Source organism: Xiphophorus couchianus, chromosome 12 (assembly GCF_001444195.1).
Source record: "Xiphophorus couchianus chromosome 12, X_couchianus-1.0, whole genome shotgun sequence".
In the NCBI taxonomy this organism is placed as follows: Eukaryota; Metazoa; Chordata; class Actinopteri; order Cyprinodontiformes; family Poeciliidae; genus Xiphophorus; species Xiphophorus couchianus.
In genome coordinates, this window is record NC_040239.1 from 4,619,683 (window position 1) to 4,637,311 (window position 17,629).

At 37.4% G+C, this 17,629-nt stretch overlaps 1 protein-coding gene across 2 annotated transcripts in view; it reads right to left on the reverse strand.

Moving 5' to 3' along the window:
* fras1 (Fraser extracellular matrix complex subunit 1) overlaps window positions 1–17,629 on the reverse strand; it is a 292,855-nt gene that overhangs the window by 141,824 nt on the left and 133,402 nt on the right. For both annotated transcript variants that reach the window (XM_028033228.1, XM_028033229.1), the window contains exons 14-17: window positions 13,360–13,503; window positions 9,027–9,167; window positions 7,282–7,422; window positions 4,718–4,885 (exon numbers count right to left, since the gene is read on the reverse strand). In XM_028033228.1, the coding sequence (XP_027889029.1) occupies window positions 4,718–4,885; window positions 7,282–7,422; window positions 9,027–9,167; window positions 13,360–13,503 (594 nt within the window). The remainder of the gene's footprint in view (window positions 1–4,717; window positions 4,886–7,281; window positions 7,423–9,026; window positions 9,168–13,359; window positions 13,504–17,629) is intronic.

Here is a 17,629-nt window from a genome sequence, read left to right on the forward strand (position 1 = left end):
TTAGAGCAGAAAAACAGCATTTAGCTTCAACAGAGCCATAAAAACTCAAAGTACTGAAGGACAGAATGCTCACTGGAGAAAACAAATGATTTAGAGTAGATATGTTCTTTATAGCAACCTCCCAGCCTTACTGTATGCCATTCCTGACGTCACCAAAAGTCTGCATTTGACCTTGAGGTTTCCCATCCAGGCAGCTTCCTCTGCCTGGAGAGCCTGCTTTTATAAAAATCTACAGATTTATTCTGCATTTAATCTTAAATGTTCACTCATTGTTTGTGTTTTTGATTTTTTCAAAGGGGAACTACATTTTGGACATTTTTATACTTCCATTTGGGATTTTACTGCTTCTAAAAACAGCCAAAGCGATTAAAAAAGTAAAAACACCCAACAGTTTTTTTGGGAATAAGTTAATGTTTGTTGTTGTCTAGAAAACGAGTCATTTCAAAAACCTCTGGAATGTAATGTCACGAATCAGCAAGCACTGCACACAACTCAAGACTCTTTTTATTTTATTGAGCTTCTAAATTACAAATGCCCCCAACACAACCTGTTTTTTGATTTCCATGTGTTCGACATGATCGGAAAGCTTAGACTCCACTTTCAGAATCTGTAAAAAAAACCCTCGACGCCCTGAGCCGACATGTTCACATTTACAAAACAGCACCACACTTCTCACTAGGAAGATGTGAGCTAAGAGACCAATATTTTCATTTCAGGCTGTTTAAATAAAGACGTTGGGTATTTCAAGTTAGCTGGTCTGTTGTTAAATGGGTTAAGTTTGAGAAACACTGACCTGACCTAACCTGTTCAACAAAATTCACTGGTCACCTTCACAACAAAACCAACTATTTATACTTTAACTTAGGCTTTTAGCTAACTTTACTCAACACCCTTCACCCAACACATGGGGAGCCCTGAAACTGGCCTTTCTTCATCGCAGCTTTTCATGTCTGCTTTGGCAGCGCGAAGACAAATAGCCGAGCAACGCTATCAGCCTAGGCAGCCGGGCCAAGCCACAGACCGGCTGGTTGACGCTGCTGCTGGCGGAGGCGGCAACAGACAAAAGGCCTGTCAACAAGCAGTTGGAAGCCCAGGGTTTGTGTGCACAGCTATGTTTCTTTTTATATTTGCCCCGAAGTATTTATGTTTACAATCATGCCTGGGTTCCTTCCCTCCTGTCAGCAAAAGCGCAGACTTGTGTACAAAATGCATGATGGAACCTGGCAGGAGCAGGCGGGGAAGCTACCTGAGCCAAACCAACAATTTGAGTGTTTGAGCAAAAATATTTACCCTCTGGGAGACGATCAGTGGCAAAGCAAGGACCTTATAACACCGAAATGTTACAGTGACGTCTATTTTACTCATCAAACATGTCAGAACAAGCTCTATGCCAGGGGTGTCCAAACTTTTCATCAAGTGAGCCAAAATGAACGTTATTTATAAGCTTGTCATTACAAATTTAGCTATTTTGTCCAAGAGGTTTTTTTTGCTATAAATGCTAATATTGCTGTTTTTAGACCATTTTAAAGTAATATGATGGTAAGGGCATCATAATATTAATGTAAGAACACATTCTCAAAGATCATTTTACTTTAATTTCTAATGAATATTTAACTCTGGAACTGGAAGACATTTTAAATATCCAAAGGGCAGATAATTTCTATTTTTCTTGTCATTACATTGAAGGTTTTTGCATTTTTTATTTAATTTTTTCACAAATATATACCCTTAGAAGAGAATGTATCGATCCTCCTTAGCCAAAGTTTTATATTTTTATTTATTTTAAATCCCAAAGAAATAGAAATGACAACCAGTTTTCTATTGTAGACACTTAAAAATATACATACATGCACAAGTTGTCTTTTTTCCCCCCATTTCTGCAACATGGGTCATTGAGTATCTCATGCTGGGAGTACAAAACATCCCTACAAACTAAAACTATGACCTCAGAAAACAAACAATAAATGTTTTGTGTGAAATAAAGGATGAATTTGAGGAGGAGAAAACTTCCTGCACTCCACTCCTGCTCTGATCGACTGCAGCTGATAGCTGGATGCCCATTTTAAGGTCAGGAATCCACTAAGACATCCGAGTGCTCACCGGCTCCGGCCGCCTCGCAGCTGTGTGTGTGTGTGTGTGTGTGAACACTGTGAGTCTGATGCAGGCTAACACATCCTGCTCTGCTTCAGGACAGGCCTGGTTATCTAACAGAGCAACACGGAGTCTGACAAAAGGCCGCATTGTTCCCCGGCGAACACCTGAACCCGCCGACGGGAAAAGCTTTTGTTGCTGAAACGAGTCGAAGACTGGAACAACTTGTACATGTTACCATGAATAGAGCCGTACCGATGTTTCATTTATCAAATTCACCCACTGTAGTAACTCTGACAGCCACGACAAAGAAAAACTTGATGATCTTCAGACTGAAATATTAGCGGAGTTCAGCTCCCTGCTGAACATCTAAATGTATTTTCAAATAGCAAAGACAAAACAATCAGGCTCAACGTCTACGTTAAGGTAAAAAAACAATCCCAGTGGTCATAAATATATCCAGAAGAACTTTGATAGATATGTCTCTTGCATGATAGTCTGAGTGTCATATGTTGGATGCTAGCAACTTTTCCGCAGGGAAGAAATAACATACATGCAGGAAGGGAAGCAAGAATGGAGGTTTAATCTTTATTTTATTTATTTGTTAAAGATGCAAAACTCACAGATGAAGAAAATTAAATATAAGGTTTGTGTAAATAAATTTTATAAAATTGTTGGTGTTTGGAAATTAGATTGGTTTCTATTATATCTGAGAGCCTTTATCGTCTTTTTTTATTTTTATTTTGTCTTTTTATGGTATATTGACTTAATTATTTGGTCATTTGTTTCTGACCGCCCTGCGACAGACTGGCGACCTGTCCAGGGTGTACCCCGCCTCCCGCCTGGAACGTAGCTGGAGATAGGCACCAGCAACCCTCCCGACCCCATTCGGGACAAGGGTGAACAGAAAATGGATGGATGGATGGATGGATGGATGTTTCTGACCTAAATGTTTGTAAATATGTAACCCATACAAACTTGGACTACATTGTGTCTCTGTCTCTTTAAGAAGCTCCACCTTCAGGAAGTCATCACAACATGGCTCCTCTATTAAGCCCTTATCAACATATTTAGCAGTGTTTCACTGACAGGTAGCTCCTATAATGAGCTCAACAGATGTGCAATTCTACTTGGTGTTTGCTAATTGCTGTGGGCTAGTCTGAAGGAGCCGAGTGTGGGAAGCTCAGAAGCTTGGAAACTGCAGCTCAGAGGAGGAGCTTCGTTTTGTAGGCAGCTGCTGATTGGTTGCCATGAAAATTAATGGATTTCTCAAACATGCATAAAAGATTAAAAATTAGCATTCAAGGTTTGTTTTGGGGGGGTTTTTTGTTTGTATTTACTTTTAATTCCTGTAAGGCACTTTGTATTGCCTTGTTGCTGAAAATGTGCTATATAAGTAAAATTACCTTTACCTTTTACGTTTTGATAAAGTAAAACTAAATAAAAAACAGATTTTACATCATACTGCCCCTTTAGTACAAAAAGCTGGAGAGATTCCTTTTGAAGATCACAAATATATCCAGATAAAATTTTAAGAAAAATATCTTTAATTTGAATTTGTTCCATCAAGGATAAGAGAAAAAAAAGCCAGTATTATGTGTGTTTTTCTGAGTGGTAGATTCAGCCAAAGCTGGTTTTGCAGACACAATGGCATCGGAAAAGATAGAAAAGCTCAGGGAAACATTCACGCACTGAAATTACTTTGCAGCTTGAAAGAAAAACAATCCGTCTGCAGAACGATTAGATCCTCAGAACCCAGCAAAGAAAACAAAAACTCATGAAATCTCATTTGTTCAAACGTAAAAAGTGAAGAAAACCGATTATGATCTCGTTGTCTCTGCTGGAATCAGAATCGTTTTGCTGCAGAAACACGACGGTTGTTACAGTGTAGCGTGTTTTTTGTTGCTAACCCAGCAACCCATAGAATTATATCTAAAATTAGCCAATTATACACACAATTACACAGTCGGGAATGTCCCAGTGAGTGGCCTATTCAAAGGAGCTTCCTTTTCTTAACGGCTTCACGCCCACAAAGTCTTTACATAAACAATTTCCCACGTTTTAATTGCAACATCAAAAGCAAAACGGCTTCAGCATTTTTAAAGATTGAACCAAGTTAACGACACAGAGAGTCTATCAACGAAGAGCTGGGAGGGACGGGGCTCCGACGCACTTTTCAGAAATACTTAGGCTCCACAGTTGAAGATAAAAAATATTTTTACAGCAGGTAGCAACCGGGAGAAAGAGAGAGAAAGGAAAAGATGGACACAAGGAAGGAAAGAGGAGGGAGAAAATGGATGAAGGAAGGAAGGAAGGAAGGAAGGAAGGAAGGAAGGAAGGAAGGAAGGAAGGAAGGAAGGAGAGAAGAAATCAAACCAGGAAGTATGAAGGGATTAAATTAATGAACAGAAGGAATGTTATGAAAGTGAAACAGTTTTTCATTCTCCTTCATCTCCCCACAGCAGTCAGACATTTTGTTTCTGGTTTCTGATTCAAAGATCTGCTGAGGTGAAGAAACATATTTATAATCTATAGAAAAAATAAATAAAGTTTCTTCCTGGCGCTTTCTCTTCCTTCATGAAGGTCTGGACAACAGAAACCAGCAGCAGCAAAGTTTGTTCCTCACCTCTGCACGACTGCAGGCCGTCCAGGAAGCTGTGAGCGGGACATGCGGCTGTGCAGACGCCACGCTGCAGGAGAAAATCCTGTGGCAGGAAAACCTCCTCTGGCTTCAGGCAGCGACGGCAGTCTGAGGCGAGCGGCCCGACACAGGACCGGCAGGACGGATGACAGTCTGAGAACAGAGAACAGAACCTTCTCAACACCATTATATCTTAATAAAACTTGTTTTGTTTCAGTTTTTTAACTTTATACACATTACATCACCAGGGCCGGCCAAAGGCATGTGCAAGAAAAGCGGCTGCTACACCACCAGGGGGCCCCCAAGAGCAAAAAGATAGCATGATTTTATCTAGATATCTATACAGTCATGGCCAAAAGTATTGAGAATGACACAAATATTATATTTTCACATGATCTGCTGCCCTCTGGTTTTCATGTGTGTATGTCAGATGTTGTCATCACATACAGAAATACAATTGCAATCATATTATGAGTAACAAAAGCTTTTAATGACAGTTAGAATGAGTCAATGCAGCAAGTCAATATTTGCAGTGTTGACCCCTCTTCTTCAGGACCTCTGCAATTCTCCCTGGCATGCTCTCAATCAATTTCTGGACCAAATCCTGACTGATAGGAGTCCATTCTTGCACAATCAATGCTTGCATTTTGTCAGAATTCCTAGGTTTTCGTTTGTCCACCCATCTCTTGATGATTGACCACAAGTTTTCAATGGGATTAAGATCAGGGGAGTTTCCAGGCCATGGACCCAAAATCTCTATGTTTTGTTCCCTGAGCCAGTTAGATATCACCTTTCCTTTATGGCAAGGTGCTCCATCATGCTGGAAAAGGCATTGTTCATCACCAAACTGCTCTTGGACGGTTGGGAGAAGTTGCTCTCGGAGGACATTCTGGTACCATTCTTTATTCATGGCTGTGTTTTTAGGTAAGACTGTGAGAGAGCCGACTCCCTTGGCTGAGAAGCAACCCCACACATGAATGGTTTCAGGATGCTTTACAGTTGGCATGAGACAAGACTGGTGGTAGCGCTCACCTTGTCTTCTCTGAACAAGCTGTTTTCCAGATGTCCCAAACAATCGGAAAGGGGATTCATCAGAGAAAATGACTTTACCCCAGTCCTCAGCAGTCCACTCCCTGTACCTTTTGCAGAATATCAGTCTGTCCCTGATGTTTTTCCTGGAGAAAAATGGCTTCTTTGCTGCCCTCCTTGAGACCAGGCCTTGCTCCAAGAGTCTCCGCCTCACAGTGCGTGCAGATGCACTCACACCTGCCTGCTGCCATTCCTGAGCAAGCTCTGCACTGCTGGTAGCCTGATCCCGCAGCTGAAACACTTTTAAGAGACGGTCCTGGCGCTTGCTGGTCTTTCTTGGGCGCCCTGGAGCCTTTTTGGCAACAATGGAACCTCTCTCCTTGAAGTTCTTGATGATGCGATAGATTGTTGACTGAGGTGCAATCTTTCTAGCTGCGATTTTCTTTCCTGTTAGGCCATTTTTGTGCAGTGCAATGATGACTGCACGTGTTTCTTTCGAGATAACCATGGTTCACAGAAGAGAAACAATGATGCCAAGCCTCTTTTTAAAGTGTCCAGTGGTGTCATTCTGACTTAATCATGACAGATTGATCTCCAGCTCTGTCCTCATCACCACCCACACCTGTGTTAATGGAGCAATCACTGAAACAATGTTAGCTGGTCCTTTTAAGGCAGGGCTGCAATGAAGTTGAAATGTGTTTTGGGGGATAAAGTTCATTTTCTAGGCAAATATTGACTTTGCAATTAATTGCTGTTACGCTGATTACTCTTTATAACATTCTGGAGTATATGCAAATTGCTGTTATAAAAACTGAAGCAGTAGACTTTGTAAATATTAACATTTGAATCATTCTCAAAACATTTGGCCATAACTGTACATGTATTTTCAGAGTTGGATAGCAACTAGTTACATTTACTCAATTGCATTTACTGAGTAACTTTTTTTTTTTAAAATGTACTTTTAGGAGTATTTTTACTACGCTGTAATTTTATGAAGTATCTTTGCTCTTGAGTAAAATTTCTGGATTTTCTACGCACTGAATGAAAAACATGTTTTAACCAAAATTTCACCAGTTTTCAGCAGTTTTTGTAAAATGTTTGTACATTTTTTTATTGAAAGAAACTGATCTGGAAAAAATTATTTTGCCTGATTTTATTGTTTTGTTACTTATATGAATTATTGTCATTTTGGTCATTAAAATACCAAAATTTCCACTTCACTTTATACTTTGGTCCGTCTGATGATGTATTTTTTAAATATGAAATGATTGATAGTTTGATCGGTTACTCTACTTGAGTAGACATTTTACCAAATACTTTCTTACTAAGTAATTTCTTGGATGGATACTTTTTACTTTTACTTTAACTTGAGTATAATTTTTGGGTACTCTACCCACCTTTGTTCATATGTCTGTTTGGGTGTAAGTAACAGTAATCTAATTACTTCTTTGCGGCTGTAACCCTTTGCTTGAAAACAGTAATCAGATTACTGGGCGTTTCAGCCCATCTCTGATCCTCACTGTGGCAGCTGCTGTCCTGAGGGTACAGGCCGTCGCCGCAGTCCTCCACACATTGGCCCTGGTGGAGCAGAAGACCCGCTGGACAGGAAGTGCACTGGGCCACCGACGGGCCCCAGCAGGAAGCGCAGGACATGTGGCAGGCTGACAGGGGACAACAAGGACAAAGATGAAAAAATTATAGGACAAAAATGTTTGTTTTTTAAAGATTAAAGTCTTCTAAAATCAGGGTTTTTTTCCCACCAATCCACTCCTGGGGTTTCTGTTCACAGTGATGTCAGCAAACCCAGGGCGTCCATCTTGTTTGTTTTACTACTATTTATTTGAACTTTGAATTCAGGTCAACTCTACCATGGAATATAAATGCCAGGTTAAAATTTATTTGTTTTAATACAATGATAAAGTCATAATATCAGAAGAATACAGTCACAGTAACCAAGCCTGTCATGATAACACATTTTATTGGATGACAAATTTTCCCAGACGTTATTGCAATAAATGATAACATTGTTGCTTTAAGACCATTGTCAAGTAATATAATGGTAAAGGGATAGAAAACATCCTCAAAGATCAATAAACGTTTAACACTGGAACTGGAGGGCATTTTAAATTTTCTAAAAATAATTAAATACAACAACAGAAATAACAAATAAAATGAATTATAAACAAAATTATCCTTCAAAAAAAGATTAATTGAGACTAAAGCACCAGATTTAAGATTTTTACCATCCAGTTTTTTGGTAGAAAGAGAGAAATAAAAATAAATCATGCAAATGAAAATTAGTGAGTTTTGTTTTAATTTGTTGTGTGATTAATGGATTTATTGTTTAATGTGGCAGGCCTAATAGTAACACAGAAATAAAGTTAAAGTTGTAATAGTAGCACAATGAACTCCTTCATTTTTAGAAGAAAAGAAACATGGCACTCTCTTCCTTCATCTGCTTTAAATGTAGCAAATACTAAAGCTTTTAAAGAGTCCTGCTAAATTATTTTATCATAAAAAGTGTTATAATTGTACATTTATGAATCAATATGCTGCTAATTCTATATTAAGTGTGTGTAACTCCATATTTATTCTTGGCAATGCTTTTGACATCATCAAAAAATGACTGATGGAGATCCAAATAAACAAACAAATAAAATAAAATATTAAAATAAGGAATGTTGAGCATCTTGCAAAGTTGTACTTTAATATCAGTTTTATAAATGTGTTAAAGAAACACTTAACCTTTGAATACATGAGCATCAAAATATTGTCAAAGGCAATTTATTTATAAAGATATTCTAACTGTAGCAAAGTTCTGTACAGTATTCATAAAACCACAGATAAATTCACATAAAAATAGAACCACAAAGTAAAAGAGACAGGACAATTATTATCAGAACCAGGACAAATATATTTAAAAATAACCTCAAATCAGATCCTATCGAAGCTTTTCTCTTATTAAAACAACTTTTTTTCTTGTAATTTTAAGGCATTGTTCTAGAAATATTTCGTTTATCATGACTTCATTCTTTTAATTAAACAAAAACATTGTAGCCTGGCCACAATATTCACAGCGCCACGTTTCAAAAATGTTTTCTATTGTTTAGAATTTCTTTCTTTTTTAGAAAAGAAAGCAATGATTAAATTTGTAAATTGCATCTGGTAGGACAAAATAAGACATTTGTTGCCCAGATCTCCTACCTTTTTCTTAGCATTATTTGTTAATGCAGTTTTTGTTAGTGTCGACAGATGCGTCACCCACCTCTGCATCTGCTGCGGCTGTCCATGTAATGCTGCGCCGGACACTGAGTAACACACTTCCCATGATGCAAAGCAGTCCCGGCGGGGCAGCTCATACATTTGGGGTTGTCAGGGAAACAGGAGGCGCAGGTCGAACTGCAAGCTGCGAACCAAAGCAAGCAAATGTTAATGGCTTCATGTTGAAATAACAAAAAAAAGAATGGCTTGTAGTCCATTAAAATTAAAACAGTTTCTCAAGGAGAAAGACACTATTAAATATAGCAGTCAGAATCTGAAATGCACTGAATTTTAAAAGCAGAGATACAAAAACGTTCTGAATAAGACATGAGTCAGAAGATAATGCATTTGTTATTGATGGAAAAACAAGTAACCGGAAGGAAGGGACTTATTTAAATATAAATGAGCTGCTCAGTATGTCAGAAAATCATGAAGTTAATTTGTTTCAGCAATTTAATGAAAAACCCATGAGAAATTAATTAAGGAGAGCGACTGATTCATCACCAGAGGAGGGTAAGGTAACCAAAAATGTACTATTACAGAGTAACACAAATTCAAACTATTTTTACCTGAGTAAAAGTAAAATGTAGCTGACCAAAAAGTTACTCGAGTAAGAGTAAAAAAGTATTTGGTAAAAAGTCTCCTCAAGAAATTGATCAAATGATCATTTAATATTTAAAAATTACATCATCAGACAGACCAAAATATAGTTATGTGGATATTTTGGCATTTTAAGGACCAACATAAAAATAATTCATATAAGTAACAAAAAATAACAAAATCAGACAAAAGAAATTTTTTCCAAATCAGTTTCAATAAACATTTTATGAAACTTTAATAAAAACTGCAGGCGTGTGTCTGCAGACACAGATCTGAATTTTTGCTTGTTTTCATTCGGTGGGTAAAAAATCCAGACATTTTACTCAAGTAGGAGTAGAGATACTTCATAATAAAATTACTCAAGTAAAAGTAAAAAGTGCAGCCTAACAAAAATACTTCTAAATGTACTTTTTCAAAAAAGTCACTCTAGTAAATGTAAGTAGTTACTACTCAACTCTGTCCATCACACACACTGTAAGCTAAAAAAAGTACAAAAGGTTTGTCGCTCTATCGCCTGAATAAAACACCAACGTCTTCTCTTAATGGAAACGCTTCAGTTGTGATATTGTGTTTATTCAACATTTTTGCATACATTTGTAATGGAAACCCATTTACTGACTGTAGAAACGTCACTTCCTCTCCTCTCTTCCTCCACATTCTGGGACTTTTTTCTCCAAATTAAATCCAAACTTTAATCTGAAAAGACGACTTTGGGCCGCTGAGCAATGGCGTCATGATACGTTGAGACGCAGCAGAGCCAAAGTGCAGACAGAAGATTAAGTGATGCATAATTAAAGGTTTAATAGTAAAAACCAGTCATGAAGACTCAGGAGCAGGAAAGAAATGAGACATGAAAACAGAAAATCCCAAAGGTAAAGAAAGAGCCAAAGCGACAGGAGGAACAGGTGAGCAAACAGGTGGGTTCAATGGGCTTGATTACTGAGCCAGTGTGGTAAAGTGACACGAGAGCCGAGCAGATTAATCAGATAAAATATGAAACAGCTGTGGGAAGGAGAAAAGCATCGCAGCTGAGGGAGGAGACTAATTAACATGGAAGGCTGAGACTAAGGCTACGTTCACACAGCAGGCGAATGCGACCCAAATGCGCCTTTCCTGACCTAAACATATCCGACTACTTTTAAAGCGTCTTCAGTCAAATGGTCATTTTATAATTTTTATGACTTTATGCTTTTATGTCATTGATTTGAGGTGTGTCATAAGTCTATACCAGGGGTGTCAAACTCCAGTCCTGCAGTTTTTAGATGTGCCACAGGTACAAAACACTGGAATGAAATGGCTTAATTACCTCCACCTTGTGTAGATCAGTTCTCCAGAGCCTTAATGACCTAATTATTCTATTCAGGTGTGGTGTAGCAGAGGCACATCTAAAAATTGGAAGACAGCGGCCCTCCAGGACCTGAGTTTGACACCTGTGTCATAGAGGAGCCAGATGCGGTGAATCAGGACGTGAACAATGGCTGCTGAAAATTAACCTGTAATCACATCACAGTCCCACCACTCTTAGCTCCGACTACATTAAAATACAAATTTATAACACCACATAATGCAAATGAATAAAACATCCATCACATCTTTTGTTTCAGGGAGTCTGCTGGATTGAAATCAAGAAGGTAAATCCCCTTCAGGTCGCACAGAAAGTTAACATTTCCAACCAGATTTCATAGCAAGAACTAGTTGAAATGGGTTTGACCTTTTCCCCCTGATTCTGACATTTTCTGAAAGAAGAAACTTCACCAAGTTGAAGCCTTTGCAGCAGGAAAAGAAGAGCTCCTTCCACCGTCCTCTGGGTGGTTTCGACTAGAAAAGGAGCTTAACGATGAGCTGCTAGCTTCTCAGTCACCCTCAGGGAAGACTATTCCTGCTCCTATATTATCATCTCACCCATTAAAAATAGCAGTTATCCATATTCATATAGCATCTCTTTATTCTGCATCCTCATTAGAGCACAAAGGATCTGGTAATTATTGTTTTTTCTACTTTGTTTGCCAACTTTGGCTGACTAATCCTTTAAGCTCCACAGAGATGCTAACAAAATAAACCCAAACAAACCATCACCCAAAGTTTAATGCTACAATGAAGCTTTTACTGCCTCAAATGCTGTCTTCATTTTATTTTATTTGACACAGGCACATTGTTTGACATCTAATTTGTCTAATAAAATATCCACTTTCACTCGCCAGAGGAAACATGAAACAAACCATACATAAACTGCTTGTTTAATCTTTGTGAAACTCTTAAGCTATAACATTTTTAAAAATATTTATTCTGCAGTGAAAGTTTACCTTTAAAAGTAGGTTTGCAGCAAAGTGAGCAATTTTAATCAGGGTTCAAACTGCTGCACTGAGGAAAACAAAATTAAAGCAGAAAACTTTGTGTGCAGCTCATGTTCCCTGGAAAACAATTTATCTACTTATAAATATGATTAGATAAACTGCATTAGCATTAGCAGTCAAAAAGGATTCTGAGGAAATTAGGCATGAATGATTATAAATCACCAGATAAAACATCAAAAACACTAAACTTATTATAAAAACATTTATTAACAGTGGACCTAGCTCTGACAAATGCAAATATAGAGATACTTTAAAAGCTTGAAGCAAGTTGAAATCCTCATGTTTATAAATTTGCAACTTTGTAAAAAACTTTTTAAAATTATTTTTAGTACTAATGGGCTTTATTCATTAGTAAGTCAACAGGAAAAAAGTTTGTGAATTGCATGGTAATTTTTCTGTATTTGTTAGGCTGAAAAATCTTAGTTCCTATAAGAAAAAACATTTACTGTAGTTACAGAAGACTTCAGTAAAATAAATTGTAATTTAGACTTTTCATAAAAACTGGTAGAATAATGTTCATTCCAATGTGTGTTTGGATATAGAGGTCACGGAAAGTGCAACTGCAAACAAAAGAAACTCTTTGTACGGAGGTCCAGAAGGATCAAGAAAATGTAAAAGTGACAAATCAGTGACAAAAAGGCACAACGGAAATTATGCTAAACTAAATGATGCTAGCAAATTCGTCATAAATTTTGTTTCAGCAAAATTACTTTTTGTTTTGTGGATTTTTTTTGTGTTGTAGTCTATTCTGTTTTGTAGCTCTATGTTGTTCTGTTGTGGCTTTTGAATTTTGTTGACCCTCCTGGGCCACCGTATTTTGGAGCCATTCAAAACTCACTTTTTATTTTTATTTTTTATGGAAGCCAGAAATTTTTTATAGGTTCTTAATGTAGTCAGTGTTATTAAAGGCTAGAACTACTTTTTAATCCAGAGCACCAACCCAGTAGTTTTGTGAAAAGGGTTTTAACAAGTTGTAGCATAAAAGAGTTGGCAGAAATTCAATTACAAATACTGCATGATAATTCCTTCTCGCAAACTAAGAAACTAAATAAATGTGTTTTTATCGACACAAGTTGGCCTCGGAAAGTGAACTCTTTCGGTTTTTATCTATATGAGCCACGTTTTAAAATGAGAAAAGTAAAGTACATTTCATTGAGCTTGGGAAATGGAGGCAGGTGTGAAAAAAAAGTCCCAAAAATGAGAAAACCCCAATCAAATTTATATTTCAACTTCTCTTATTTCCTTACGGGATGTCCTAACCACTCATATAAATGTTCCTCTTGATCTAAACTGGCTTGAGGACCAGATAGACTAAGGGGAGAACTTTTCCTGACGACATTTTGTACATTTAAATAATGCAACATAAGGATATGTTATTTTTACCGTGACAGATTGATTCCTGGTTGTAGTATCCTGCGCCGCATTCGGAGACACAAACTCCGTCTTTGAGCAAAGCGGCCAGATCGGAACATGACACGCAGTCCTGCTGCGTCGCTCCGCGGCATTCAGAACACGACGCGTGGCAACCTGCATGACGGAGAGAGAAACTGCTTAAGGTGGTGGAGAATGTTGATCCAACAGAGCCGGAGCAGAACATACACAAAAACAAAAAACACATGGCTCTACACTAAAGTCTGGAGTTCATGTTTTTACACAACACAGGACGAAATCAAATAATCAGTTACTCTTTATTTTAGTAAATTAACAACATTACAAAAGAATATACACAAATTTATATTCAAATATGCATGTATACATACGTACAGATACTGGCATTGGTTCCACAAAACATATATACATCTACATAACATTATACACTTTTATTAGTTTACATTTTAAGGTTCTTTTAAAGCTCACTAAAAAGCATAATTTGAAATCATCCTTCAATTCATTACATTGTTTCACAATTTTTGTTCAGTGCTTTCTAAATTATTTCCACTATTTTTTATATAAATAAAATCTTTAAAATATTAAAGTATTGCTTCTTGGAGATGATTATAATTTATATCTGAGCTGGGTGAATTACTGCACAATATTTCATGTAACATTTTCACAGATAAAAAACATCTGTGTAGTATTCCAGTAACGTAACTGGAAGACAAGACAGATCACTGGTTGGGTGGAGCAACTACATGACTTTAATCGTGACAGGAGGTTATTGTTTTTTTTCTCTATTTTTATTTTAACAATATTATAGATGTCAAAATGAATTTATTCTTCCGATATATTTGATTTAGTCAAGAAGTTGTTTTTCCATACATTTATTGGTGTGTTAAGTTAAGCTCTTGACAGTTGGTGGTTACCGTAGCAACCAGTAACTGACAGCACCCCTCTCCCCCCTTTTTTTTTTTCTGTTGCCGTCGGTAACTGTGGCATGTTTTAGGATCAGCTTTGTGTTTTCTTTACAATTATTATATTTTAACATATTTTAGACAAACTTAATGATACACAGTGTTTCATGAGTATTTTTCTATGTTTTGAATATGTTTTTAATTATTAGTGTTGTGCATTTTAGCTATGTTTAATTTTACAACTGCTAACTGCTGCTAACAGATGTTAGCTGCTGCTAACTGTTGTTAAATAGTAATAATAAAAATTAAGTACGAATGCTTTTTTCTCATTTACTAACCAGATTTCTGTATTAATCTCAATTTCAGATTAATCAGAACCCCAATCATCCAAATGTTTACTATTAACATTTAACAATAAACTTTGACTTTAACAAACAAAAGCTTTTCTTATTACTGACATTTTTCTTGAAGTCAAAGTCAATTGCCTTCTTGAAACCTCAGATTTCAAGAAAACGATTTAAATCTGAGGTGAAGAAAAGGCTCACTGCAGTCACACACTGAAGTATTTTCTATGCTTTTTAAAGATTTTTTTTGGCTCTAGTGGCCTTTATTTCAGAGTTAATTGACAGGAAAGTGGGTAATGAGAGAAGGGGAAGACATGCACCAAAGGTCACCAGGTCGGGACTGAGGCCTCCATCTGTGGGTTGTGCTTAACCCCTGCGCCACCAAAGCACACCCCGTATTTTCTATGTTTCAGTGCTTCTTATATGTAATAATCTCTTATTTGAAGTCATAACGGCTGCCAGCACCGGTTGCCAAGGCGACCGACTCAGGTAACCTTTGTTATACTAAAAACCTCAGAGCTGAACCTTATTTAACATCTATCCACTGACACAGTTGTCAGACATTTAAATTTTCCATCAGGCTTGAATCTCAAGGAATAGCTGTTGATTTTTTTTAATCACAAACATTCAAGCCAAACACAGAAAGCGTTGTATTTTTAAAGACCAGCGTTGTTTGGGACATGGAGAAGGAAAACTTCAACTTGGCTTTTGTAAAGTATTTCTGGGATGAACAGATGTATATTTTACCTGTTGTGTGCATGTGATATACGTAGTTGCCAATCTAATCTTTTCCAAGCAGCTCAGAAATCGGGGAAAATGTGACAAAAAAACTCAAAAAAAGACACTTGAAACTTTAATTTCATCAACCTTAAGCTGCATGTTTTAATCTGATGCTGTACTGCAGAGGATAATGAATCAAGATAAGACACGTTTTCTTTCTTGGGTAAAAAAAGGAGGCTAAATTCAATTAATAGTTCTCCAGGTTATATAAAAGCTTTTATGAAATGGACATTTTGGCTGATTCCCTCCCCCCCATTTGCTTACTAATCATAGTCGGATATTTTGTTTAAATCTCTTCAGAAAGATTGGTGAACAGAAAATCTAAGGAATGAGGAATGAAATGATGACATTAAAGGTTAAATATAGGTTAAATTATATATTAAAGAAAAAAAATGACTGGAGCAAAGGGGGAAACCGAGGAGCAATAATAAGTGAAGCAAACCCAAAGAGACACGGGGAAACTCACCCGAGGACGGTATAATTAATTAAATCAGTGTCATAAGAACGGCTGATAGAAATCTTAATTAATCTGAGATTCCAAAACAGAGGCCAATATGTATCTGAGAAATTATTAGACAGGAGTGAAAAATAAATCATCCGATCCCTGCTGCTCTGCGCCAACTGTCCTCAGGAAACAAAACTCATTTTCTTCTTTGTTGCGATGTTGGAAATAACCAGCTGAAAGTGTGACTGTGACTTTCACTGTTTGGTGGAAACTTCAGCTGCATCCCAAAAAAGGAAGAAGAAAGGAGTTAGTATATAATATAGATGAAACTGCAAGGTCATGGAGACTCCAAGTAAAAGCAAGCAGATCTGTGCACTCATTGTCCTTGCTGCAGACAATATTGAATAATTGATCACATTTGGATCCAAGTCGGATCGCCTTCAGGTCAAAAGTTTAAAGAATAGAGAGCGTGTCTGAGCATATCGCTTCCATCGGGAGGCCTGATCTGAAAAAGATCAAAGTTTAACAAAGATCTTGTCAATAATTAAGAAATATAAGCAGCAGAATATCATGAGACTGGAGTAAGAATCATCCTCTCCATTTTCATTAGCTTTTACAAAGTCATCCTGACAGGCTGCATTACGTCTCGGTGTGGAAATGCAGCACGATAAGCTGCGAAGGAGACAGAGGGCTTTTGGAGTGCAGGGGGCGCTATTCTGTTCTAATGTACACAAAGGCAACGACATGTGTTGGAATGATTAAAAAACAAGCAAACTAACAAAAAAACAAACACTTAACCTCAGAAAAATAATGTGTGTAATGCCAGCGTGTTGACTATAGTGTTTTCAGTTTCCAATTTTTAGGTTTCACTCATCTTTTTATTTTGCTGCTTTCACATTCGATAGTCCTGTAGACTTGGTTCAATTCGGGACCAAAATTGCAACATTTGTTACATTTTCAGCTGCTGCGTTCCATTTCACACTACACTGTATCAAACTGTTCCCCTCCAAACCTGTGGGGGCGCTGCACCAAGAGCTACTGAAGGAAACAACACAAAAACCTCTGAAGAAGACACAAAAATGGAGTAACATCAGATTTTAGCGATTGTAGGTGTTAGAGATTTTTTAGTATTATCATTTTATTTTCTTACTCTAGTTCACATTAAGTCTATAGATCTTTGTGATTTTCTGTTTAAAGTGTTCTCTTCTTTAAATGACCTGGAGGTCACTACTGTCTGTTCAACTTTACGGGAAATAGATAACACTGAGTTTCTCAGACTTTAAACCCTTTTGCAAGAACACCTCCTAATTTAGTAAACACCTGTGAGCAGTCGTATTTTGTTTTCTTGACAGTATTGACCGAGATTTGAACCGGGCTCAGACCTTTGATCAGATATCACATCTGGACCTGGGTTGTTAGATGTTTGGGTTAGAAGCTTTACGACCTCTGTTGTTTTTCCTGACTGCCCCCTTGCCTGTCCTTCTTTGACAATAAAAACAGGAGCCGTTGTAAGGGCAGCCCAGAACGCTCTGTGGAACTGATCGGAGGAGAAGTTTGATAGAGCCTTCCCTTTTGCAAAAGCTCCACGTAAAATTCATATACGTTGTCTGTGGTTCTTTCTTTTATTTAGGTTCGAAAGGAAAATACCTATCAGTAGGATTTCTCTTCTTGTCTTTGGTGAAATACCACCACCCATTCCTACTGCTAATACTAGCCTCACACATTTGTTTTGGTTGTATTTACCCAGAATGCCCTGCACAATAGTCCACTTTCTGCTTTTGGAGCTTGGCGTT